At 31.7% G+C, this 26,147-nt stretch overlaps 5 protein-coding genes across 15 annotated transcripts in view; 3 read left to right on the top strand and 2 right to left on the bottom strand.

Annotated features, from left to right (window-relative positions):
- Nucleotides 1-8: 8 nt before the first annotated feature.
- Nucleotides 9-3,867, top strand: LOC115240380 (isoaspartyl peptidase/L-asparaginase). Of its 2 annotated transcripts, XM_029815514.1 has the most exons (7): nucleotides 9-176; nucleotides 1,719-1,857; nucleotides 1,947-2,178; nucleotides 2,247-2,399; nucleotides 2,481-2,659; nucleotides 3,043-3,604; nucleotides 3,795-3,867. In XM_029815514.1, the coding sequence occupies exons 2-6, from the start codon at nucleotides 1,723-1,725 to the stop codon at nucleotides 3,532-3,534; spliced, it is 1,191 nt and encodes a 396-aa protein (XP_029671374.1). In that variant the 5' UTR covers nucleotides 9-176; nucleotides 1,719-1,722; the 3' UTR covers nucleotides 3,535-3,604; nucleotides 3,795-3,867. The 2 variants fall into 2 exon arrangements, with proteins under 2 accessions (XP_029671374.1, XP_029671365.1); XM_029815505.1 differs by lacking the exon at nucleotides 9-176 and having other exon boundaries at nucleotides 1,418-1,857.
- Nucleotides 594-10,302, bottom strand: LOC115240331 (transferrin-like). Of its 2 annotated transcripts, XM_029815410.1 has the most exons (16): nucleotides 9,877-10,232; nucleotides 8,706-8,810; nucleotides 8,019-8,121; nucleotides 7,513-7,646; nucleotides 7,019-7,137; nucleotides 6,795-6,939; nucleotides 6,538-6,695; nucleotides 6,247-6,368; nucleotides 6,006-6,157; nucleotides 5,358-5,604; nucleotides 5,118-5,266; nucleotides 4,824-4,985; nucleotides 4,448-4,555; nucleotides 4,241-4,371; nucleotides 3,814-3,969; nucleotides 594-1,405 (listed from the first exon to the last, which is right to left on the bottom strand). In XM_029815410.1, exons 2-16 carry the CDS (start codon nucleotides 8,806-8,808, stop codon nucleotides 1,232-1,234), a joined length of 2,163 nt encoding a protein of 720 aa, XP_029671270.1. In that variant the 5' UTR covers nucleotides 8,809-8,810; nucleotides 9,877-10,232; the 3' UTR covers nucleotides 594-1,231. The 2 variants fall into 2 exon arrangements, with proteins under 2 accessions (XP_029671270.1, XP_029671279.1); XM_029815419.1 differs by lacking the exon at nucleotides 594-1,405 and having other exon boundaries at nucleotides 3,835-3,969; nucleotides 4,246-4,371; nucleotides 9,877-10,302.
- Nucleotides 6,781-17,433, top strand: LOC115240342 (major facilitator superfamily domain-containing protein 6). Of its 8 annotated transcripts, none has more exons than XM_029815476.1 (10): nucleotides 6,781-6,971; nucleotides 13,766-13,994; nucleotides 14,356-14,657; nucleotides 14,850-15,186; nucleotides 15,344-15,534; nucleotides 15,683-15,819; nucleotides 15,913-16,028; nucleotides 16,730-16,975; nucleotides 17,080-17,226; nucleotides 17,315-17,433. In XM_029815476.1, exons 2-10 carry the CDS (start codon nucleotides 13,937-13,939, stop codon nucleotides 17,383-17,385), a joined length of 1,605 nt encoding a protein of 534 aa, XP_029671336.1. In that variant the 5' UTR covers nucleotides 6,781-6,971; nucleotides 13,766-13,936; the 3' UTR covers nucleotides 17,386-17,433. The 8 variants fall into 8 exon arrangements, with proteins under 8 accessions (XP_029671336.1, XP_029671292.1, XP_029671319.1 ...); XM_029815432.1 differs by lacking the exon at nucleotides 6,781-6,971 and adding an exon at nucleotides 12,141-12,269; XM_029815459.1 differs by lacking the exon at nucleotides 6,781-6,971 and adding an exon at nucleotides 12,169-12,353.
- LOC115240394 (F-box/WD repeat-containing protein 4-like) lies at nucleotides 16,067-19,847 on the top strand. Its single transcript, XM_029815525.1, has 8 exons — nucleotides 16,067-16,629; nucleotides 17,475-17,770; nucleotides 18,112-18,417; nucleotides 18,494-18,644; nucleotides 18,715-18,902; nucleotides 19,016-19,144; nucleotides 19,237-19,384; nucleotides 19,463-19,847. Exons 2-8 carry the CDS (start codon nucleotides 17,571-17,573, stop codon nucleotides 19,619-19,621), a joined length of 1,281 nt encoding a protein of 426 aa, XP_029671385.1. The 5' UTR covers nucleotides 16,067-16,629; nucleotides 17,475-17,570; the 3' UTR covers nucleotides 19,622-19,847.
- Nucleotides 19,848-19,850: 3 nt separating this feature from the next.
- The window catches only part of LOC115240300 (cytoplasmic aconitate hydratase-like), an 11,950-nt gene continuing 5,653 nt past the window's right edge, over nucleotides 19,851-26,147 (bottom strand). For both annotated transcript variants that reach the window (XM_029815380.1, XM_029815372.1), the window contains exons 8-15: nucleotides 23,022-23,181; nucleotides 22,431-22,651; nucleotides 22,037-22,193; nucleotides 21,726-21,961; nucleotides 21,383-21,519; nucleotides 21,159-21,306; nucleotides 20,759-20,925; nucleotides 19,851-20,613 (exon numbers count right to left, since the gene is read on the bottom strand). In XM_029815380.1, the coding sequence (XP_029671240.1) occupies nucleotides 20,361-20,613; nucleotides 20,759-20,925; nucleotides 21,159-21,306; nucleotides 21,383-21,519; nucleotides 21,726-21,961; nucleotides 22,037-22,193; nucleotides 22,431-22,651; nucleotides 23,022-23,181 (1,479 nt within the window). In that variant the 3' untranslated portion in view covers nucleotides 19,851-20,360. The remainder of the gene's footprint in view (nucleotides 20,614-20,758; nucleotides 20,926-21,158; nucleotides 21,307-21,382; nucleotides 21,520-21,725; nucleotides 21,962-22,036; nucleotides 22,194-22,430; nucleotides 22,652-23,021; nucleotides 23,182-26,147) is intronic.

Below are 26,147 nucleotides of genomic sequence, written 5' to 3' on the forward strand. Positions count from 1 at the left end.
AACAAATATGGACTCGTGAAAGGAGAATTATATAGAAGGACACTAATAGAAGAGAAAGATCGCTTAGAATTACAATTATTATTAATACTTTTGAAGAATTGGATAGATTCATGGATTTTATACTTCCAATATATACGTGCGCTTAAAATGTAGATGATATAGATATTAGATATTCGGTAAGTATCATTTCAATACAAGTTGAAATTATTTCGCATTTTTAATATTTCGATATTTTTAACTTAACAAGGGACAATCTCGCATATTTCCGAATTAATTATACAAGACAGTATGTACTAGTAATCATTAGTAATTTCTGATGAAATTAAACTTTTCTAATGTGTGCATTGAAGCACGTTTGAAAACAATTAGAATTTTGTACACTCTACAGAGACTAGTTGAATAACGAGTGAGATTTTTGCACATGTATCTTTCTTTATCGCAATTCCATCCAGAGAAAATAAATACCGTCCAGTGTAGATAATAGTATTTATAACACATTTATATACATATATATATATATACATTTATTTAGTATTGTACAAAAAATATATAAATATAAGAGAAAGGATAAAACTGAAATAATAAGATTGTACTTGAGATATATGTAATATTTTATACATAGTCTAAATGATTTGATGTCACGTTTTCTTCATATATACAAATAATTCATTATTGATAGTACCCTTGAAAAAGAGTGATGATTCTATCTATAAAAATAAGCTAAAAATATAGAATAAAATTTTTTCACATTTTTTTGAGAAAATTTATTTTAAAAATTGGACAGTTAATAATGTCTTATTATTTTTGAGCTTGGATAATTCCTGACTACTTTTCAACATAAAACATATAATTTATAAATATATTATACAAAGAATATATATATTTAAATTATATATTTTCTCTCAAGACTTATCTTACAATAAGACCATTAAAAAGATATGTATTTCTTTGAACGAATTTTATACTAATAGTTGCACATTGTTGAATGCACCAACATACAACCTGCAATGTCATTAAAAAATTATACAAGCTTAAGATAGAGGAAAGATGTTACTAATCTCACAATTTTTCAAATTTTGTTTTCTCAAAAATAAAACTTTGTGTAGAAAAAATCTATTCTTTTATACAAATCTAACTTTTGTCGATTGTACCATCAATTACAAATGATTCTGTATTACATGGCATTGTCTGTTCCTAGAGAGCATACAGTTCATTGTCAACAGCTCAACAATTAATTTAGAATAATGACAACAATCATACATAGGGAAATAATTCCCTGGAAATGAGAGATCCATGTGCTCGCGGCACTACAAACTTCTTGCTTCACAAAATCTTCTATGATTTCGTCGTAATTGCGTCCTCTCAATACTTGATGACCATGTAACTCTAAATGTCGCGTGTTGTGCTGCAACAACAAAAATTACATTTATCACATTTATAACTAGATATCTATCAGAACGCTATTATATTGTAATATTTTTTATCGTAAAAAAAATAATATAACATCGGCAATTTTTTTGCAAATGACACATGTTTGAAAAAGTGCACTCTTTTTTTATCTCAAATTTAAACAAAATTTATCGGTATTTGACTCACGCATTTAATAAACACACCAGGAAACTCTTTCGTAAAAAATTTGAAAGTGATAAAAATTCTGAAATTGCAAAGATACATATTACTGACACTGACATGATGTGTGATTATTGTTTCTGGATCAGAGAGATGTTGGCCAGAATTAATGCCGAAACGCAGATTGAGAAGAGGAAAAAGATAGTGCCACGGGTGGATCCGGTTGTCATTGTTCACGGAGGCGCCGGGAAAATTCCACGATATGCGCGAGAATTTATGCTCGACGAGGTTAAACTATTTGTTATCTATACCGAACAATGTGCGAAAGTTTTATAAAATATGAGAAAAAAAACGCGATATTCGATGAATGGATACAGGTGAAAAATGCCGCTGTGGCAGCGTATCGCGATCTGATTAAAGGATGCTGTTCGCTAGATGCAGTTGAGCGTGCGATTTGCCACATGGAGAGCAAGAAATATTTTAATTGCGCGTATGGAGGTTCCTTAGACGCTAACGGCGAGGTCGTGATGGACGCTGCGATAATGACGAACGATTTACGCGTGGGTTGCGTAGGCGCCGTTCGAAATATAGCACATCCTATAACATTAGGTTTGTCGTAATAATTAAATATTTATTTCTCTAAAGCGACCTGTCCAAAACACTCAACGTTCTTACAGCCAAACTGGTCCTGCAACAAACGGAACACATATTGATAGTCGAAGACGGAGCGCAGAAGCTCGCCTTGGAATCAAATTTTCCCACTTTGTCCCCCGGTAAATTAATCGTAACGATTGATTCAAAGACGTCGTTACACGAAGAAGGAGATAACGGTAAAAACAAAGAACACAATGGAGAAAAAATATAACTATTTAAGAAATATTAATTGTAAAATTGATGATATCGAATGTAAGAAACATTGAACGATACGAGAAAGACACAACAACTGTTACAAGACGGACAGAAACAATCCGATACGAAGGAATGTATACCGGGATGTGTAATCGAAAGACACGAAGAGGAAAAAAGCGATACCTCGGATATCACAATTATTAAATCAGACGAATCTCCGATCGAGCCTGATATTTTACAGGTTGATTAATTCATTCTTCTAGATTTGTGCATGTATGAAATGTTCGAGCAAAAGTAACTAATAGAATTTTTTTAAGGTTTCCTAAATTCCAAAAATTTGCAGGATTTTTAAAATATCTAATATGGCACTTTACTAAATTATAAATTTAACTTTTACTCTAAACTATAAGTCTACAACTTATTTAAAAGAAAGAGTGATTTTTTCTATCTACTTCATAAATATATGATATGAAATCTAGACAGATCTATTTAGATAAGTTATGGACTTAGAATATTTTTATGCTCTGAACATTTCATACTAATTGCATAGAAATATTTTATACCTTATAATTATGCTACACGAGCTACGTGAGACATATAATATCGGAAAGAATATTTTATTAGCTTGGCGCGGTTGGAGCAGTGGCATACGACCGTAAAAAGCGTCTTGCCAGCGGGACTTCGACGGCCGGAGAAACGGGAAAGTTATACGGAAGCGTGAGCGCGACCGGTACAGCGATCGGTTGCGGCATTTACGTTGATCAAGGTGGCTCGGTGTCTGTTTCGGGTTGCGACAATGTTATCTACAAATACGCGCCAGCACAGCGAATCCTTCGGCGATTGCAATGCAAAACAACATCGATCGATGAAGCGATCACCGCGGTATTACGGGATCTCGAGGAAAAAATCGGCGTATCTTCACCGAAACCCGATGTGGGCGTGATCGCAGTGACCGCCGAAGGAATACCGTCCGTGTCCTTCAAGTGCGCGCACTTTCCCTGGGCATACTGCGACAAAGGCTACGTTTATTACGGATGCACGAAAAACGAAAGATTTTCGGAGAAGCTCGACGTTCTCGAACGTCCATTAGACTGCATGTGCGAAGATTCCGATTAGCTGAAAGCACAGTCAAGCACAGAGAACCTACCAATCTTGATCAAAGTTTGAGTTGCAGCAAATTTAATGGGTACATTTCTGGCCAAAATATTCCTTGTTGGTCCAACTTACTTGTTTTCTTTAAACCTCCATAGCATAAGAATGAACTTGAAAGAATCAGTTTGAAGACATTTTATCGATCTTTTTACGATTATGTCATCGCTTCAAGTTTACCTTCTTAAATCCCTAATATTAAAAACTACACAATTTTCTATTTCCAGTGTTCTATGTTTAACTTACGGGAAAGATAATGCTGAGATTGCCTTCGTAAGGCCCATACAACAAGAATGCAGGTGACTGTTTGTTGGCATTCTTTCCAAACAGCTTATCCATTTCGAGCAGCATGGAATAGATCTCCTGGCGTCTTAGGTCCGTGATATTCTCATTCGATACTATCTATCAAGACAAAAGAAATCCGTATTTACGAGCAAAATTACAAACTGAGAGAATAAGAAGAATCTATATCACAACCCATCTAATATTAAGTTAGGGCCTCAGCACAATAAAAGGAATAAGGAACAGGGAATAGAGAACAGAGAACAACAATGCGCGCACAACACTTGTGTGCGCATTCCCTCCAATGTGATTGTTCTCTGTTCTCTATTCCCCGTTCCTTATTCCTTTTATTGTGCTGAGGCCCTTACTGTTAAAAAGGAAAGAACTATACCGAACCAAGAGTTGTCCAAGCGAGCAAATACGGAACTTCTTGCGAAGTGTCTGTCAAAGTCGGACCTAATATCCTATATTTGGGCATTCGATTGACGTTCCTATGATCAATCTTCTCGTGATAAAAATCACCTGCGATATTATAAAAGGTACGTGTTAGAAATAATACAGAGGACATTAGTAAGCTGAAATAATCAGCGCAACTCACCGATTTCTGTCTTGCTTTCTATGATCTTGAGATTGACGAAGGCAACGTCGACGATACCCGAAGTTAAATAATTGAAAGCATCTAAATCATCGTCTGCTCGCTTCATATCTGCATAAAATCGTAGGAAATCTTGATTATTTTCTTTTACTCACATGTGTCGTCTGTATAATCGTTTTTATATGATTACACTAGATTTATTAACTTCAGAGAACAGTATCAGTTTTATCATACGCGATTCATATCACTTTTATACATTACGTGTCGTGCAAAATTTAGATATGATCTATCACATGTCTCTGTACATTATATATGTTTATATCTTTATGATCGATTCTCGTTTACATTTAATCGGGACTGTGCATTCAACATATATTACTTTTTCTGCATAAAGAGTGCAAATTAGCTGGAAGCTCTTCATTGTTATCGAGAACATCGAGAAGGCAGCTGTCCTTGAAGAATTTTGCAACAGCCTGCGCATCTGAACAATCCCAATTTTTGTCTGACATGTTTCTCATTAATGTCACAAAAGCGTTCCAGCCTGATAAGACATCAATAATTAAACAAAAACAATTCGGCGATTGATGTTAAATAATATAATTAGAAGATAAAATAATATATTCTAATTCTTTTATATATATGTAATTATATAAATATACGTATAAAATCGCACCGATGCTTTTGTAGCCCGTAAAGGACGCTCTGGCACCTTTAAGATCTTTTATGGTCATAAATGAGGAATTAACTTTTACAATTGCCACGATTCTGTTTATTTCCTCTTTTGCGTTAGTCATCGCATTGACGATAGGCTTCAAACCTTTCCTATGAGAAAGTCAATACAAAAAATAAAGGGAAAATATTTTTTCTCTTTTTATCTATCATATTTCCCCGTCGGCATGATTTTCGCACTTACATTCTAGCTTCGAGAAGTTCCTCGGGCCGCACGAAAAAGATGTCCATTAGATTGTCCTGTATGGCTTTCAAGCACGATTCTCTGTTCTTTTCCTGGAAGCAGTAGATCTTCGGTTCCACACCGTAAACGATAGAGGCGGCTCTCAGCGAGTCACATTTACGCGACTCGAGATTGGACACCACACACCACCGCACTTCTCTTGAAGGCCGACAACCCGATCGAGTATATGCACTCATAAAATTTGGGACTGTAATCAGGAGGTATAAGGACAAACATTAGGACAATACCAGGTATTTTACATCACTTTCTAAATATATATATACATATATTTCTGAATATTTTTTTTTTTTAAATCTCATATCAGTTCAAATATTTTTTAATTGATTTCTATTTCTCTGAACCTCTAAAACTCCCCAAAAATCTTAGTTAACAAACATTAAATTAATAATTAACCGTTTCTAAATTGTTAATATATTCTTGATGATAACAGGGATTAATCGCACGCACATTTGTGGAGCTCAAAAAAAACTTGCATTTTAAAAACTTACATTAATAAAATGGATATTATCTGAAACGCGAGGAAAAATGGCATTATTCAAATATGTGAAACATACAAGTTGCAGATTTTATACGATAGATATACATTACATCGGGATAAGTAATCGGACGGTACTTCTAGTGTGTCTATATCGGCCACATTGATGTAATAATTTTCCATCAGCTGCAACATGGTGTTTCTCCAGCAGAACGTTGTGTTGGGAACCGAACTCATCATTTGGGCAATCTTCACGGCACTTTGCCTAAAGAGAAATAAAAGGATTGATAATTGATTCTTTAATCTTGCAAAGTCAAAATGAATTAAAATTAAGGAAACATAAATTGCACTTACATTGTAGCTATGATGACCGGCCATGGTTTTGACATCCAAACGCACGGTTCATCGAATGTAAGCGGTTTTGTGGTACCGTCCGGACACAGAAACTTGTAATCCCGCCTATCGACCATCTCGGTCTGCATCAAGCAGATGTTAATACCGCGTTAAAGAATCGCGCTACAATCCGTCGTAGATATTTTTTAGATCAGCGGATATGATTCTTCAAGTTGTTACACGAATTTTTTTTTTTTTTTGTTATCTCGGTCAAAAACAAGAATCGAATATGGACAATAAACTGATCTTTACCTTGAAGTGCACACGAGCGTTGGCCAATCTGACCCAGGCGACGTCTCCCATGTTATCGGTAAGACACAATAGAGCACCTTCCCGTCCATAATATTTGTCGGTGTTGTAACAACTGGCCGGATTATCGCATGCGGCGCAGAGATTCTTATATTTAGATTCTGTAAATCATAATAAGACTTTATATATGTACGAAAACGTTATTAATTATACTTTCCACAGCTTAATATATGTTTATATTTCCAGAATTCCATACATACTCAGTTGATAATCAAATATCGTGTCTGACGACCACGGGCCAGCGATGCAAGCCATTTCAAAGAATTTGGATAAAGCATGCACTCTGTTCTCGAATAGCGTCATGTTGGAATCGCATTCTTTGCTAATTATCAAGTTTTCGAGATACTGAAATATACGGGAGATCGATAATATACTAGGTAAGTGCAATAATTTTAACGTACTCGCATAAGAAAGGCTCGCTAACCGTTGAAAAAACTGTAGACGAATCGTCGAAGCCGGAATGACATAATCGCTTGCCTTTAATGTCCCATATGCGTTGCACACTTCTATGCGCTATGGCCACTATTTGAAAACGCTCCGCTTCTGAAAGAAAACGCGTCTCATTTGAGGAGTTGCTCTAATTTTAACAATAGATTCTTTGGCATCAAGTTAATGTCGACTAATTCTTTTTTCGAAAATCTAAATGAATACTTTCAGGAGTAATAATCTATATAATAATTATACATATACATAAAAGAAGAATATAACTTAACTAACATTTAAGTAAATCTTATGTTTTATCAAAGATATTTAAATTTTTTATTCGAGGCTTAGTTATAAAACGTACTGAAAAATTGCGACGAAGTTCGACATTTTTGTAGTAAAGTAGTTAAGAGAAGATAAATCGGAAAATTCGTCAATCGTCGAAATTAACGCGTTAAGAATGAAACACCTCGCATACAATTTTGTCTTAATTACCGTTTTGGATGAGTTTTAATTCACTCGTGACTAGAACTTTGTATAAGTAATAGTTTTTTATTGCTACAAGTTCTTCTGGCTCCAATACAGTGAAATCGGCATCACCCCCGATTATGCGATGTACACAGCCAAACCTAAATTAGAATTACTTTTATATGAAAAGTCTGCTTGCACAAAAAAAATTAATCGAACCGCGCAATAGGTCTTCCTGAAAAGATCATATCTCCATAGAAATCTATAGGAATAAGAAAAAATTGCATTTCTCCCAAAATATTCTCGATTATATTATATAATACATGTAATTGCCGTGTATCATTATTATAAGATATTATTATTTTATTAATATTATAATTAATTTTTAATCGGAAAAAATGTTTGGAAACAATCGTCGCCATTTTTGATAGTTGAAAAAAAATAGCGGGGAGATACGGCTTCTCGAGAAAGAGAACTTTCAAAGATTAAAGCTAAAATTTTAAAAAATTTCATATTATCTATGTGATACTTGCCTATCGGTTTCTATGACACATTCTATTGGACTCTCAGCCAGTTTCGAACAAAGTGAAATAATTCTTTTTGAAGTGTAATCGGTTTTCACTACGCACAGTCTCCCTAAAACGTTACGATGTATTCTTTAGTATATCATCATTTCTCGAAATAAAAAAGATCGGGTATTATTTTCTTTTATTGATATTTTTCTACATATGCTTTTTTTCTATGAATTAATATCTTGCATGCAATTTTACTAGTATATAAGAACTGTTAAAAGATTTTCTACAAATTCCTCGAGAAAAATATTTTTGTCGGCGATTGTCTTGTGAAAAAAGAACGCGGAAGGAGTTAATTAATAGTTGACCATATAACCTTCCAACTTCCTTTTATGACAAAACATAACTCGCGTGACGCAATTAGCAATTTTAAATTTTACAGTCTACAGTCTACAGTGTAACATTTTAGCCGAGCAATGAAACTGGCAATCTTTTTCTCGTGACACAATTTTGTTATTAATATTTTCCTTATTGTTAATATTATTTTGCTATGAATAGGTATATAATTTTATTTCTTCATAATATTTTGAAAGGTCATATATTTTTTTACACAAATGTTCATGAAAAAAAGCACTTTAAAAAAAATTTTAGTATAATAATAAATATTATAGTCTGATAATATCGTCGCGATTTTGGTTTTATACTTACATTTTTTATCGATATTGACAGATCCGTGGATGTTTACAAAGATGACATGTATGAAAATAAGCCATATACAGAAATCTATGATCGACTTCGAATTTGTCGCCATTCCTTTTGAGAATAAATCTTTTTGTTACATAATTCTTTGAACAAGAGTTTTTCTAATTAACAAGTTTACATTCGCGAGAGTCATTTAACATCGCTATCATATAAAAGCTAACTGTGTGTAAAGGATCACGTTACTACGATAAACTTATCACCGAGTTATATTTTCCCGAACCAACATGCATACAATCAAATTTACTTGATGTATGTATATTCGATATGTCACATACATAACTATAACGAAATATTATTCTGTACATGCTTAAAATTGTTTTATCTCATTTAAAAAGCTTTTAACATTCCTTCTGTTAATATAATATATATATTTGGAAGAGATGTTCGCAAAAAAATAATTTCGTTCTAAATAATATCTATTTGCAGTAACATTTAGCTATATCCAATTAATCGAACTAATTGATCAATTCATAATTACTATATTAAATTTGGAATATGTTTTGATTCAAAACATTATAACCGTCCTTTCTTAAGGAAGATAGATATATTCGTGTTAATGAGACACTCTTTGTACATTTTTTCCTTGTTGTGAAACCGAATTATTATTATTGCAATTATTATTATTCAAGAAAATATTAACTTTTTAACAATAAATTTTGCAAAGCTAATAAGAACAATAACGTGATTTTTGATATAAGAACACGCATTTTGTCGACGCCGAATATACATCAACGAATCGTATACTTTCGCTTTTTAACCTTGAAACTTTTTGCTGACAAAGAATACCTTATTATACAACAGACCGAACCAATCTAAATTTTGCTAAATTTATGCAAATCGCATTCGATTGTAATTCATAATCAAAACCGAATGTCCACCTCGTTAGCTTTATTCCAACGTATATTGTGACACTAAACATTTGCATTGAGATTTTTAAGCTTTTGAAAATATATTCCTTGAAAATGCCTAAATTGTTGAATATTTAAATTGTTCTAGAATTTTTAAATGCAGCCTGCAATTTTCAAAAACATCGCACGATGCTCGATCTTGCGAAAGCGAATGACATTTCGATTCGAAGAGCCGGCTCCAAATTTACACCAATTCTCTCACTGCATACCTTAACATCGAAATTCTCGTCATATATGCGGTAAACCACGTTTTTTTCACTCGTCTTGCTTGCTACGTTCTTGGAAAGAAATAGTCGAGATGCGCTCAGCTAAAAATATGCCTGTAGAAAATAATCCGGCTTTGAGAATATTATTCAACACACAGAAAAAAATTTGCACTGAACTTTAAAAACTGCGACGCATGTTACGAAAACCGACTGTCCGGCGACTTGGATCGCACACAGCTGATGCTTACCGCTGATCCAACCGATTTCGTCCAGTGTCTGCATGCGTGCGTGTGTATAGGAAACTGGAATCACATTAAATCTGGTGGGAGAGAGAGAGAGAGAGATCGAGCTGGGAGACCTCTTCATAATGCGTACAACGCGTGTTATGCTATGAAAGTGACATTGCTCATGAGAGCCCAAGATAGAACGCTGTTTAGCGGGAAATGCTTTGAAAGTTATAAAGTTTATATCTTTGAATGTTTTTTTCTTTAATTTATTTATTTCTGAAAGATTATGAAAATATTTCTTCTTATAATCGTGTTTGCTCTGATTTTCTTATATAATAGCTTTAAAAATACGAATTTTTAAAACACGTATTATTTTAGAGATGAAATAGTGGGTATTGTTATTATTATCCCACTATCGCATTGTCAGAGCATGAGGAATTAAATTCACGAACTTTGGTTGAGAAATTGATTTCTCGCTCAAGATAATTAAAACTTTGAACACATTGATGGATATCTGAATCATAAGAGAAAAATTGCACCTTATAAAAAAAGAGAAACTTCTTATGAAAGAGTTGTTTCATACAAGAGTTTTTCTTACCACAATCGGTTCATTTATAATTGATAGAAGTATATATAATTTGTTTTTCTTTCATATATTTTTTCAATAAATGAGACTATTTATTTATCTGAATTTTTGATAGGAATGTAATTGCAATTTATGTACATGATTTTTACTATTTATTAGTGATATTGCGAATTATTCTCATTTGAAATTTATAAATTTAATTACTCGTGCTTTGACATTACAAGTTAATCGAAAAGAGATTATTTACAAAACATGCCTTTTAAATCTATATTTTAAAGATATTATATAAAAATTAAAGAGGAAACATAGATATTACCAAAGCAAACATTTTTATAATTTATTAGAAATATACATGTTCTTCTTCTTTCTTATTTTTATTCAGATAGCAATTTATTAATATAAATTAACTGTGAATATTACATCAAATCAAGCATGTATACATAGCATATAACGCAAAGACCGATTGTTTATAAGATGAGACGGGAAATTATGACAATTATAATGATGAGTCACGATAATTAGCAGCAAGATAAGATTTCACTGTCCTTGATTATAGTATTAGCTTCTGTATGCATATGAATGAGCTTTATTTGTGAAGAGAATGATATATCGCAATCTTAAAAAAAAAAAAAAAAAAAAAAACTGGTAGGATATCCGTATACGCTTTTGTACGATAATATATTATGCATTGTTAAAGAGTTAGAGAACCGAGAAACATCTCTATTCAGAATATAATCGTGTACTTCAAGAGCATTATTATTCAAGCATTTCTCGGGGTTAAGTATATAAATATATACATATATATATATATATATTAAAATTTAAATTACATGATTTTCGATATTGTGCAAAATAAAATATAGAAATCGTTTTATTATTATATCGATGAGATAACTTTGCATCGTTATCGCATTCTCGGAGATAATGATACTGCAGTTACACTGCATTACAGATAGAATAAGGTATTTCAGTTTCGAGCAAACGTTCTTCAGTCGCAGTTCTTTTTGAAAAATCTAGAATTAATCTTTATTATAATTTTGTCTTTCATGATAATAAATTTCACAATTTCGCGTATAAAAGATATATGCAAAAAAAAAAAGTAAGAATGCAAAAGTAAAGATTAAACCGATTATCGTAAACAATAAGTTTAAGCGAGCTACATATTTGACATTCGTATCTTTATGAAACTTTGCAAATATTTAGTGAATCGAAAATGTGGCGTCAAACATTTTATTGTCAAAGTGATTATCGAGATAAGACAATGTGTTTTATGTAACGACCGCTGCGTTTGATATCTACTTGGTCATCTCGAACTTTAGAAAATCGTCCCGCCAATATAATTACGTAATAGCACTCGTTCTATCGAAGCGGTGTAATTTCGATACAACGCATATATCGCAATCTTAAAAAAAAAAAAAAAGATTTATGACTGGTAGGATATCCGTATACGCTTTTGTACGATAATATATTATGCATTGTTAAAGAGTTAGAGAACCGAGAAACATCTCTATTCAGAATATAATCGTGTACTTCAAGAGCATTATTATTCAAGCATTTCTCGGGGTTATCATCGGGAAGATAACGTAAATATTCAATATAAGAGTCAGATCGAATTTTCTACCTTGTGATGTGATTCAAACATACGTGGAAATATCAAAGGGCTTCGAGTAAATAAAAGACAAGCTAATAGAATATATAAAAATGCAATACGATAAAATATCATCTTTATTTAAAAACTTCTCGCCGCATCATCGACGGTTAAACAGAACGATATTGATAACAAACGAGCAGATTTTTCCAGCGATATTGCCGTAAATCAACGCATAAATATATATATATTAATTAATATATGATAAGTATAAAAAAAAAGTAAGAATGCAAAAGTAAAGATTAAACCGATTATCGTAAACAATAAGTTTAAGCGAGCTACATATTTGACATTCGTATCTTTATGAAACTTTGCAAATATTTAGTGAATCGAAAATGTGGCGTCAAACATTTTATTGTCAAAGTGATTATCGAGATAAGACAATGTGTTTTATGTAACGACCGCTGCGTTTGATATCTACTTGGTCATCTCGAACTTTAGAAAATCGTCCCGCCAATATAATTACGTAATAGCACTCGTTCTATCGAAGCGGTGTAATTTCGATACAACGCATCAGTATTTAGATGCGAGAAATGTGTTGATTAGAAAAGTGTTCATTTAGTGAAAATTGTGACATTTAAAACTTATATATTAAAGCAGTACAAGCAGAATCTCTATATTTATATGAGACTGCACCTTCTGTTCTTTGTGTCTTTTCTCTTTAGCCCGTCGAAGAATGAATACATGTATCTTTTACGTGTAGAAAGTGCGAGAGGTGTAGCTAGGATGCATAGATAGAGTCGCGTGTATTTTTAATCACGCATACATATGTAGGTACTCTCCACATAATAGCTGTATGACTTACAGCATGCAGCTCGTCAAGCGATTAAGAGGCTCGAAAATTTGTTAGAGGCGAACTTCTGGCGCTGAATGCGCAGGCAGCCTAAATACAGTAAATTTATCGAATTACGTACAGCTCTCTAGCTGGAGACTGGTAGATTTGAGTGACGATCGCAAAGTGTTACGACAAACGAACAAGTGCTTATAAATTTTTTTCTAAAAAGCATCAAATCACGCGTAAAACGCGTATATCAATGTTGTGACAATAAACAGCTGATCGCAACATCGTGCGGCGCCATTTTGGAAGCGTGTGAAGTTTGTAGAAAACGATAGTTTCTTTTGAAGTTCGATATATCGCATATAAATGGCGATGATTCAAATTCGAATGCGCGCACACACGCCTCAAGCAGAATAGAAAATCACAATAATATCAGATGACATCAAAATGACATCATAATGACTATTAAAAATCATTATGATGTCATTTTGATGTCATCTGATATTATTGTGATTTTCTATTCTGCTTGGGGCGATATTATACGAAATATATAATTTTCACGGAAATGCCAAATGTGTTTATAACATTTTGCTGCTGTGTGTAATATATTCGTGAAAAATTTTATACAAATAATATTTTTTATATTTTTGCAGATAAAATTATTTTGACGCAATTCTAGTTTTACATTTGACATTGCTTGACTATATGACATGAGATTATAAAGATGATTGCACCGATTTAATATTTCTATCTACATAAAAATGTGAAGTACGAGGATACAAAATTTTTTGGGCACATCAATATCTATTTTTTATCCAAATACCATGAAAATCAATTACATACAACTGCCTGTAAAGGCTCATTATTTCTTTTTTATGGCAGGTATATATACAATAATATATATTTCCTTTATATACTAAGAATTCTTATCTAACTTGAAATTTCTTGTATGTCTTCTTCATATAATATAAAATATAAAAAGATATACATATATATTTATATAATATAAGAAAATGATATAAATATATAAAATATAAATCTAATATATAATAAAATCTTTTTATAACTTAAACAAATATACTTATTATAGAGAATATATACTATATTTAAAAAATATATGTATATATTATGACAATGTTAAAAATATTAAAAATTAATTATTAATAGTTTAATAAATTATTATTAGATATTTATATATACATATACTGCAAGAAATTAATCATAATTATTTTTCTTATTTTAGCTATGGGTCCTATTTTACCGTTTCTACCAGTTTATGGCAAGCAATTGGGCATCTCACCATTAATTATGGGTAGCATAACTGCGATTTTGCCTATTCTATTTCTGATCGCAAAACCAGCATTCGGCTTTGTCGTAGATTATTTTCGCGCCTGGAGAAAATCGATATTTATAGCATTACTTGCTATAACGAGTGGTTGTTACATTTTGATGTACTTTTTACCAGTATTGCCGGGTCCAATGCTACCAGATCATCAGTTTCAAAACATCTCGTGCTCTTCCTTGCCGTCTTGCGATATGGATTATGTAAATTTTTATTGTCTTACAATACAATTTTTTGTTAATAACGCAATAATAGTAAAAAATTTTTGATATGAAACATTATTTAGTAAAAATTTTATTTAGATAAATTTGTTTATATTTATTTTTATAAATCTAAACGTTTTTCAGATAATTTTAGCTATGTTTTAACGTATTATTTATTGTTTTTATTTTAAGCATACCTCAGCAATGGTATCGTGTAACGGTATAAAAGATACTACATGTCATTGGATATGCAAGGATATGAATTTTTCCACGCGAGTATCTTTTCATACAGTTAGAGAAGAAGCATTCATCTCACCAAATACTACATGTCTATTAAATATTAATGAAACATCATTATGTCAAAAAAATATAACAAATAACTGCAATGTTACCTGTGATAATTTCGAAGATACTCATTGTCTATATACCTCCATTACATTCTGGGGATTTGTTCTTTTAATGTCTCTTGGCAACATCGGTTTTAATGTTTCCAATTGCATAAGCGATGCAATTTGCTTTGACATATTGGGTAAGTGTTTTTGTATATATATTTTAAATCAAAATATAAAAGTATTATCTGCATATAATTTGCAATAATTTTGCAATAATTAGTTGTGCAGTTTTATATATTAATATCACGAAAAAGGGAGGTATGCTTTTCTTACTAAACTTATTTATCCACTCAGGTGAAGGTGGACAAATGGGGTACGGCAGGCAACGAGTATGGGGTACTATCGGTTTTGGTGTCGCAGCATTTCTAGCCGGTTACACAGTAGATTTGTGGTCGCAAGGAGGAATCTATAAGATTTATACACCAGCGTTTCTTCTCGTGTTTGCATTCACTTGTATCGATTTAATTTGCTGCAGAAAATTGGAAGTAATTGTATTATAAATTAAGAAGAAAAGGAAATGGAAAAAAAGAAACAGTAAAAAAAAAGAGAGAAAGAGAGAGAAACAGTTTTATTCATATTATCATATTCATATATTATACTGTTTTCATCTCTTATTATATGATTTTGTTACAGCTGCCACTCATGTCAGATTCGACAAGTATAGTCAAAGATGTATGTGCGCTTTTGAAATTGAAACCTATCGTTATATTTCTGTGTTTCGCTACTCTCGCTGGCATTCTTGATAGCTTCATGATTTACTTTTTGTTTTGGTAAATTTTTAGTTTTATCGATATGTTTCATTGTATTTTTCGATTATTTAATAGAAATACAAATAGAATTGTTATTTAATGCTTTTTTATTAGGTATTTAGAAGATCTTGCTATGGCAACCGGTTATATGGGTGAAATTAAGTTAATAGAAGGTATAATAGTAGCCGCAGAAACTCTTGGTGGCGAGATAATATTCTTCTCATTGTCTGGTAACACATAAAAAATATTTCTAGTATCATAGCATATATATTATCTTAAGATAAAGTTTAAATTTTCTTCTCTAAATTTTATATATTTCTACATGTCCATATTTATGGATTTCTTTCTTCTTTTAGGTGTTTATAAGTTGTACAGCGATCATTTGTGAAAACTGAGAGATGAGTTGTAAGAATAATTAACTTTTAGATAGTAATTTTTACTAATATTGCAAATGAGAAAAAAAAGTTGGATTTTTTATAATTTCAAGTTTTTATATGTGTTATTTCTTGTTTATCATATTCACAATCGCTTTTGCTATTTACTACATTTTGTACACATACACGCACACACACACAATCATTTTTATTATTATACAATAATGCATATAATAAATCTTATTTTTTACTCAAATGACGATATTAGTATCTATAATGTATGTCTCTTGAAGTGTGTGTGTGTGTGCCGCTTTTATCACGTGTGCCATGATGGGCCACGTGATAGCGCAAGGTCGAGGGTCGAGATCGAGAATACAGTTCATGACGCGCTGGGTCAAACGCATAAGCAAATATCAAATGGTTTGAAATATATTGGAAATATCAAAAAAAAAAAAGATTTCTAGTATCATAGAGTTTGTACTCTATGTAAATAAGTATTATATAATTGAAAGTATTTTATATATGCTTATAATATCACAAATTTCTTCTTTCTCCAGGTAAAATATTGAAGAAGTTCGGATATGGTTACACTTTTACATTCTGCTTTGTATGCTACGCGTTACGTCTAGGATTAATATCTCTTGCACCAACGCCATGGTGGGTAATTCCTGTAGAATTTTTCATGCAAGGACCAACATACGCGCTTTGTTACACGACAATAGTAGCATACGCGAGCGCGGTATCACCACCCGGCACATCAGCCACCGTTCAAGGAATTGTGGCAGGAATGGATGATGGTTTCGGTAAGAATTTGTTACTCAGTTATACATTGAGAATTGTTTTGTAATAATATATTTTATATTTTCACAGTTAATAAAAATTCTTGAAATGTTTTATATTTTTTCAGGATTCGCGGTTGGTAGTTTAATAGGAGGTATCTTGTACAAGAAAGTCGGTGGTGCAATCACTTTAAGAATATTTTCAATACTCGCAGCATTTTCCGCATTAATGTATCTCATTCTTCACAATCTGTACTTAAAACATAAAACACCAGGTAAAAATTCACAAGTAATTTTTAAATTGTTAAGATGTGACTTCAGAATATTACGAAAAAAATAATAAACTTTTGCTTTTAATTGCAGACACACAAAATAATGTTGAATGGAGAAAACCTGACGATGCACAAAAGCATTGTGTTGTAGCAGAAACATAACGTTTTATATAATTTTTCTTATAAATAATAATATAAAAAAATAAGAAACATTTTATTTTATTTTCTATATATACAATATATATATATATATAAAGACAATAGTGCGAATTAAACCGTGGATACTTTGTCCCAATGTGAACGGAGATGTAATAAACAACAAAGAGGAGGAACCGTATAATATAAAAATGACAGATACTTTGCATTTGGATATCTTGCCGTACGAAGTGTTGCTAATGATCTTTGATTATTGCGATGCTTTCGATCTGGTGCGACTCAGCGAGGTGTGCAAGCGATTTTACGAGATCGTACGCTCGGATGCGGTCTGGATCAAAAAGAGCAGAGGATTGCTTGTCACGAATCAAACGTCAGAAAGATTTCGTAGAAGGTGCGTTGTATAGGTTATACGTGGGTTTGATAAATCTTCATTTAAACCAAAACTTTATCTATTAAAATTTAAACGAAGCAAGCTTCACTTGGACGTAACATTCATTAATAAGAATAAAATAAAATAATTTTTCAAATTTAACGTTTAATATATACTCTCTTTCATTGCATTAATATAACTCTTTTTGATGCATTGATATTAAGCTCTTTTTTTATTATGTATTTAATTTGATAACTGGATATTTATAAAATATATTTAATTATTTACGATTTGGAAGGATATATTTATACAATTCTATATAGAAATATCTTAAAGAGAATACATGTTATTTTATTTCTCAGATGCAATCCAATATTATTATCTCCACGCAATATGTGGCTCATATCTTACAATTGGCGATATGGAAGATATGACAATAAAACTTTAATATTGAATAAAGTGAAAGTGATGCCATGGCTGCAAATGACGAACGACACTCTCTGGTGGAGTGGTGGTAATCACCTTTATGGTGTTAAGCACAGTTCAAAACATTTTAAAGAAAAAGTCAACATAGAAATAAACTATAGTAATCGCTTTTATAATAACATATATGTAGCAGATATCTGCAAATTTGTCCTTTGTGGAAATTTTATTATAAGTGGTCATAGGTGTGTATCCAGTTACAAATACTGTTCAAATTTTGTTTTTTTCTATAATAAAATTCTTTGCAAAAACTTTTCTTAGCAACGGTGATATACAGTATTGGCTAGATAAATCACACAAAGGCTATCCTCGTGCTGTAAAGCTGTTGAGACATGTTCATTCTTGCGATATTAATGGCATAGATGCAACATCGCAAAATATTATATCAGGTTCGGTTGATGGTATGATAAAGGTGAGATAGAGATATAACTTGCCTATAATGCAATGATAATTTATGATGTAATATGTTTGTTCTTGTTTAGATACAAAAAAATGTAGATATTGAAGAAAGCAATTTCGACAAAAATGAGATCAGCATAGGTTTCATGGATAAAATAGATAGGGTGCAGTCACTTATGATTGATCCTACAGGGACGCAATTCGCTGTCGGTTCGTCTGGAACCACCAACATTCCACCACTTAATTTAATCAATATTGAAACACTTATACGGTAATATTGCATATTAATATAGCAAAATAATTGATGGTGTTACAAGATGTATGATTGGATATGATTTTGGTATATAGTGAACAATTTGCAACAAGCTAATAGAGAGATTTCAGTTATACGATGTTCGATAAAATACGGTATCCATGGAAACACGGTGCTGGAATATTAGACATGGTGTGGGATAATCCGCAAACTTTACTCACCTGTGGCTATGACACATTTGTCCGAAAATGGGATTTGAGGTAATATATATATATCGACTTTATTAGATTACTCAGCTTAGTTATTATGTTCACAATTATGTAACTCTGGACGTTAACAATTACGATTTCAGAACCGAGAAATGCGTTAGTTCATGGGCAGATCCAAATGATGCAGCATTATATTGTATTTCATCCGATTATCAATACAGTATAATTACAGGAGCACAGCATGGTTGTGCAGCTGTTTTATGGGATCAAAGGATGTGTAATTTTGTTCAGGTTCTTATTCGTTTGAAATCATATGCATTTTGTATTTTATATGTTGTCATTACAAATTTCTTTCTTTAAAATTTCTAGTTATATTATGTAAATTCGCGCACAGTACATCTAAGCAGCCCGATTTATTCTCTACGATTCGATAGTAGTCATCTGTATTGTGCTCTGGACCGACGTTTAGCCAAATTAAGTTTCTCAGGCCAGTCGTGCCAGAGGTATAATTACAAACAATTTTATTAATTAATTTGTAACTGTTTGATTACATATTTCTTGCTATTCGAGATATAGAAAAAATAAAAGATGAAATTATCTTTCTCTCTATCTCTCTAGGAATTAAATTGTGTATTATATAGTTCGTAAAAAATTATATAAAAAATGGAAGTAATATCATTTCTGATATAAAGTTCTGTGATGATACATTTTGTATTTTCGTAATATATATATGTAATAAAAAAATGGAAAGCAATTATACTGCAACAATTTTACAACAGTTTATTACTATTGTGATACATACACAAAAGCGAAGAATGAATAACTTTCCCCATATATATGTAGTAAGAGTATAACTATTATATAAAATATTAAAAAAAAACTAATTTTCCGAACAACGCGGTTTAGTGATTTTTTCGAAGTTGATTATAACAAACTTCGCGTAGTGAATTTGACACTGCAAATATTAACAATAATTGGTATATTAATATTTTGGATGTTATAAAATAAATATATTAATTACCCACGCTGTATATACAAATAATATAATTACTTTGATCGTTTTGGATGAAACAAGAAAAAAAAACAGGCGTTTGTTACAATAGCATGTAAATTATATTGTATGCTTACTTATGTTTCCTTCGCATACTTGTGAAACTTAAATCTTCTTTAAAGGAGATATATTTTATATCCCAAAACCAATATATTAAGTATCTCTCATTAAGTAATCTTCCAAAAAAGCCATTTATATTCTCTTTTAAAAATCTCATCAAATCATTGTTCTAATCATGTAATTGAGAATACCGCCGTGTTTGAAGTAGGTCAAGTCAACTTCTGTGTCGAATCGTGTAATCACTTCGAATTTCTTGCCATCATCAGTGCTTACAGTAATTTTTGCTCCGGGTTGACAATTCTCGGGAATCGCAATGTCGTATTGCTCATAGCCTGTTAAACCTAAGGACTCTGCATTTTCTCCAGGAAGATACTCCAATGGAACAATGCCCATACCCACAAGATTGGATCTATGAATAAATAAACGATTTTAAATAAAAACATTTAAGTAAATCTTATTATTACGGAATTGTTTCTTTAAAAAGAAAAGATATATTTAACAATTCGATGAAAATATATTTAAACTTTATCTAATATAATTCGGAGGAAACTTGCCTGTGTATTCTTTCATATGACTCGGCTATGACCGCTCGTATACCGAGCAGATATGGTCCTTTAGCGGCCCAATCCCTGGAAGATCCGGATCCGTATTCTTTACCAACTAGAGCAATCAGACTCGTCCCATCTTTCGCGTATCTCTCAGCTGCGTCAAATACGTCCATCTAAATAACATCAATTCCTTATCAATCATTCGCCATCAGTGTGTATTTTAAAAATCGTACACGTTAAATATATTCTAATAACATAAAAAAAAATAATTCTCTCTAATGAATTGTATTTCGTTTATTCGAATTGTCTAATGCTTATGTATCATCGTTCTGTTACATTATAAATCGAAGAACGTTGTAGCGAAAATAGTCGAGATAAATTGTTGAAGCTAAACAGAGAGATGTACCTCTTCGTTAGTTGGAATGTAGATCGTTCGTGGTCCCGCTTTACCGATGAATTTGTTTAGCAGACGAATGTTAGCGAATGTGCCCCGCGCCATCACTGCATCATTTCCTCTGCGCGAACCGTAAGAATTGAAATCTTTCGGTGTCAAGCTAGAAATAAAGATATACTCTCAAAAATTCGGCTAATTTTCGAATGTCAATTGTGTCCATTGTACGTTAAACTCACCCACGATTCGCTAGATATCTCGCCGCTGGCGAATTACGCGCGATACTACCCGCCGGGCTAATATGATCGGTCGTAACGGAATCTCCAAGATTTACGAGCACTCGCGCTCTCGTAATCGGTTTTATTAGAGGTAGCTCCTATAAAGTGATATATTTTTTTACTTCATAGATATAGGAGATAGGAAATTGCAAATTGTTTCAATATATAATTATCGAAAAAAACTAATCTTAAAGATTTGAAAAGATTACATTTAAGTTCTTTCGAATTTTTTGAAGATTGGACATTAAACTATACTATACTGATACTAACGATATTAATATAATAAATTAATAATTCTAATGACCTTCTGCAAATTATCGAAATAAGGTGGATTTTTAATGTACGTTGAATTAACATCCCATGGATACAATTTACCACTAGGCGCTATCAAATTCGCCCAATTGCTGCTGCCCTGTTCGATTTTACTATAAACTTCTTTGAACATAGCCGGAATGACATATTGTTGTTCTACAACTTGAATTTCCGTTCTGGTCGGCCATATATCTCGCAAATATATCGGAGTACCATTAGATTTGTGACCTTAAAAAATACATATGCATATATATTTTCCTCGAAGTTTCTTATATATCTTTATAATCCATAAAAGCATTTTACCTAATGGTTCCTTTTCAAAATCGAAATTCACAGTGCCGGCGATAGCATATGCTATTACCAAAAGCGGAGATGCTAGATAATTCGCCCGAGTATTCGGATGGACTCTGCCTTCAAAATTTCTGTTACCTGATAGAACTCCACAGCAGACCAGTTCATTCTGCAGACAAAACAAGAATTTAACAATAAGCGTTGCTTATAAGCGTAAAAATGTTAATACTTGTAAAATAAATCATTTAATTCGATAAGATGTTGTTGATTTCATAGTCTTTTCAAATCAAATAACATTTGTTAAATTTACGATTACGATTCTTTAAATATTTTGATTTCATTTGACAATAAAAACTTATAAAATTATTTTTATTTTTCGGAATTTTATTATTTCGGAATATCTTACCTTTTCGATAGTTTCGACTATAGCGTCAGGCAGCGGACCGCTGTTTCCAATACAAGTCATACACCCATAACCCACGATATCGAATCCCAACTTTGTCAGATATGGAATCACTCCGCTTTCTTCAAGATAATAAGTCACGACTCCGGAGCCAGGTGATAATGATGTTTTTATGTACGGCTCGACACTTAAACCAGCTTCCACCGCTTTTTTAGCAAGAAGACCTGCATCAAATTTTGTAAATTTTGAAATAAAAACATATTTTTTATATATAATAATGAAAGAATGATTTTCACGATTAAATAATATTGCTGCTAATGAGCTTACTCGTAAGATACAATAATAAATTAAATATTCTTTCTCTTTCTCGCTTACAGAGCAACATATTTCGTTTATTATCATTCTAATCTGAATGTTTTATAAAGAGGTATTTTAAAAATACAAAGGAACATATTAAAAAGTTACAAAATAGAACAAGGCTTTTGCATCAATGTAATAAATTATAAAATGTTAACATATCAATTGTGTTAAACTTCTATATTTAATGTTAGATTTTTCTAATAGAATTCATATAAAAGTCACAGTATAACTTACCTGCTCCAAGCATAACACTTGGATTGCTAGTATTCGTACAGCTAGTAATCGCCGCGATGACCACCGAGCCATGTTTCAACTCGTAATCTTTTCCCTCATATTGAAATTTTCCCACAGTATGCACCTTCGCCGGGGTTAATCCGTAGCCCTTGAAACCCACCTGCAATTTCAAAAATCGCCGCTCCGTAAAATATTTTCAAGCCTTAAGAATAAAGAAAGTTTCATTGCATTTAAGTATGCAGTCGTTAAGCTTCAGAGAAAAAATCTATTTTAACTTATTATCAGTAGTATTTAGTTTCTTATCAGTTTGTCTAATGGAAAAGTTCATTAACGACTAATGTAGTATAAATTTAGAAGTAAAGGAATGTCTAGCTGGATAAAAAGAAAAGATATTGAGCATCTGCTTCGATTTAACGCATATTACTGTAATATTCCCATATTCCCATATTGATGATTTCACCTTACAAATTCGGCGGAGTTCAATGAGCGAACTTAAAGTCGTGATATGAAAATTCATTGTCCGGTAAACGATTTGCTGAAGAAGCAGCATGGGTTTGCAACAATCTTTAAGCAATCGTGAGGTCTACGACCGCGTGCACACTTAACACGTGTACAAATCAACTCTAATCTTTTTAGATATAAAAAAGAAATAATAAATAAAAAAATGTCATTAAATATTAGAAAGATAACAAATGCATCGTAGGATATATTGAAGTAGGAACATAACAATATAAATACTAATAACAAATTTAAAAAGTATGCGTAATTATGTGAACAAGTGTATCTTACTTGTTTTAATTTGTAATTATGTATATTAAATGATAATTGTATGTGTTCGTGATATATATATTTTTTTGGTTTAATATTATTTCTATTTTTAGAAATTTCTGAAAATATATAGTCACATTTATTAATGTTAACAAAATTTTATAAAAATATATCTTTCAAACAAAATTCTCTATCGGTTTTTGTAAATGTATCTCTTTCTTTATCGGCTTTAGGCATTGTGCCTTAATGAGAAATACGAGCTACCTCTATATACCAAACGATGGCTCGTTTGCAATGAAATGTGTGAGCTTTGCAAAACGAACATAGTAGGATGTTGTATCAGCAATTTCAACGCGAGTCTGAATATACCGCCTTCCAGAACTTATGCGAAGTGCGATTAAAGACTCTTGTCTTCTCCGACGAAGCGGACGGATCGATCAATCAACGGTACGTGTACGAATTATCTTCTCCTTCATAAATTTTTAAGTGTCACATTCACATTCTCTTACGTTCCAAAGGATAAAAAAGAGTAACGTGTTGTACAAGAAGATTCCAGCAATCTGTATAAAAAAATATTAAAAATTTCGATTTGCACAAGCTGATTATATCCTGATATGCGATTATTTTTTCATAAACGTAATATTAGGAAATTCTTAAAACCCACAAATAAAATATATAGCCTGGTATATAATAATTTTGCTGATTTTGGACAAATAAAGCCTTGTAATTTCTAGCTGCTGATTTTAGAAAACGATGACGCGGCTGACAATAGCTAATCAGTTTTACCATAATGTGTGTTTTATGTATGCCGAAAACATTAGTCATTAGTGTGACGAAATATATATAATGGCATATTACTATTAATGATTCGAAATGAAAATATCATATTTTAAAGTTACGAAATAAAGAGAAATAAAACTTCCATTTTTTTAAATAATGAAAACATAAAAGTACACACAAACGAAGTCATAATCCATATTTTTTAAATATTTTTACGTTACTCTTATTCCTCCACATGAAGAGATGTTGCTTTCAGAAACATTAAAATTAGTTTCTATTTTATTGTACCTTTATATTTACCATATCTGTTACATATATATAACATGTGTCAGAGAAAATAAATCAAATTTTCATATATGTGTTAATTTCTTTGAAAGAATTCAGAAAATTTCTTTAATGTCGAGGAAAGTCGGCCTTTATTACAAGTTTTCTAATGTCCAACATTAAATAGAGAGCTTTAGATAAAAAAACTTTCAATTTAAAATTTCATTAAAGCAAAGTCTATTTAACTGCGAAACAAATAATGCTTTCGATATTTACAGAAAAGTACAAATTTTCATAAAGTTTATTTTTTTCTTTCGAGTTAAATTCAAGTTCGGTATTTCTGATATAACAAAATCAATTTAAAAATCTGTCATTATTTCTGTATACTATAACAACTGTATATTAACATATTTCCGTGTATTAGCGAAAAATATATATAATATATCTCTTATCGATTTTTAATCAACCCCGATCGTTCTCGATGGCTAAATCTAACTGCGAAGAAGAATTAAATTTCACATAGGAAAAGCATCAGTTTTATGATTCATGTGGATGAGTTTCTTCGACAAGTGTTCTGGCTGTCATAGGCCAGGTAACGCGACGCCAATGTTGAACATTTTGAATAGAAATCGATCGACACGTTCTTAAACACTCATAAACACGCATTGTTTCCATCCGTTGAACGATCATTCGTCGTGGTTCGCCTACTGGATCAAGACCATCAATTCGACTTAGACTACTTTTTTCAATCTGATCGCGAGGTAAATATAATAAATTCGTCTAATAAATATTTTGCACAACTATATATTACGGTAGCACTTGTATTTTTACAAATTCTTTGTCTAGAAAGCGAACTTAAAAATAACCCAAAGTGTAATATATAATATTACAAAAAAATCGCGCGCGAGATAATATATAATTTAATATTAACATATATATATAATTTTCGAATTTATTTAAATTCGTTTATTAAAACTGTCTATTTTTTTTTTCAATTTCTCAGCAATTTGGTGAGTAATCAGCTTCGAACACTCATTGTGGGGGCTGCAGAAACTGCCTATCTTTTTGGTAGGGGTAGGGACCCACATTAGCGGTATAAAAGGGCCTGACAAATACAGAGAGGTCATCAGTTGAACAGATGAATCGTCCACTACCAATTCATAGCGAGCAATAGTACCTAAATCCGAAGTAAGTTTATATCTTTTATCGATTTTCTTAAATCGATTTGAAGTAGTTTTGTCAAGAAAATATAGTTTATCGGGATTTTGTTTTATGTCTCTAAACACAAGGATCTCTCAACATCGTTATATATAT

The sequence above is a fragment of the Formica exsecta genome, unplaced genomic scaffold, assembly GCF_003651465.1.
Source record: "Formica exsecta isolate Colony F162 unplaced genomic scaffold, ASM365146v1 scaffold117, whole genome shotgun sequence".
NCBI classification, from domain to species: domain Eukaryota; kingdom Metazoa; phylum Arthropoda; class Insecta; order Hymenoptera; family Formicidae; genus Formica; species Formica exsecta.

Excerpts from the sequence above, each read along its gene's own strand:
- LOC115240380 (XM_029815505.1), top strand. The coding sequence starts at position 1,531 with ATGTTTGAAAAAGTGCACTCTTTTTTTATCTCAAATTTAAACAAAATT. Across the intron at positions 2,179-2,246 it reads AGCACATCCTATAACATTAG|CCAAACTGGTCCTGCAACAA; the intron begins GTTTGTCGTAAT and ends ACGTTCTTACAG. Across the intron at positions 2,660-3,042 it reads TCGAGCCTGATATTTTACAG|CTTGGCGCGGTTGGAGCAGT; the intron begins GTTGATTAATTC and ends ATATTTTATTAG.
- LOC115240342 (XM_029815476.1), top strand. The coding sequence starts at position 13,937 with ATGAAAATCAATTACATACAACTGCCTGTAAAGGCTCATTATTTCTTT. Across the intron at positions 15,535-15,682 it reads TTTGCTGCAGAAAATTGGAA|CTGCCACTCATGTCAGATTC; the intron begins GTAATTGTATTA and ends ATTTTGTTACAG. Across the intron at positions 15,820-15,912 it reads ATGATTTACTTTTTGTTTTG|GTATTTAGAAGATCTTGCTA; the intron begins GTAAATTTTTAG and ends CTTTTTTATTAG.
- LOC115240394 (XM_029815525.1), top strand. The coding sequence starts at position 17,571 with ATGACAGATACTTTGCATTTGGATATCTTGCCGTACGAAGTGTTGCTA. Across the intron at positions 19,145-19,236 it reads GTCCGAAAATGGGATTTGAG|AACCGAGAAATGCGTTAGTT; the intron begins GTAATATATATA and ends TTACGATTTCAG. Across the intron at positions 19,385-19,462 it reads GGATGTGTAATTTTGTTCAG|TTATATTATGTAAATTCGCG; the intron begins GTTCTTATTCGT and ends TAAAATTTCTAG.
- LOC115240331 (XM_029815410.1), bottom strand. The coding sequence starts at position 8,808 with ATGGCGACAAATTCGAAGTCGATCATAGATTTCTGTATATGGCTTATT. Across the intron at positions 5,267-5,357 it reads GAACTTCTCGAAGCTAGAAT|GAAAGGTTTGAAGCCTATCG; the intron begins GTAAGTGCGAAA and ends ACTTTCTCATAG. Across the intron at positions 4,556-4,823 it reads GCACTCTTTATGCAGAAAAA|ATATGAAGCGAGCAGACGAT; the intron begins GTAATATATGTT and ends GATTTTATGCAG.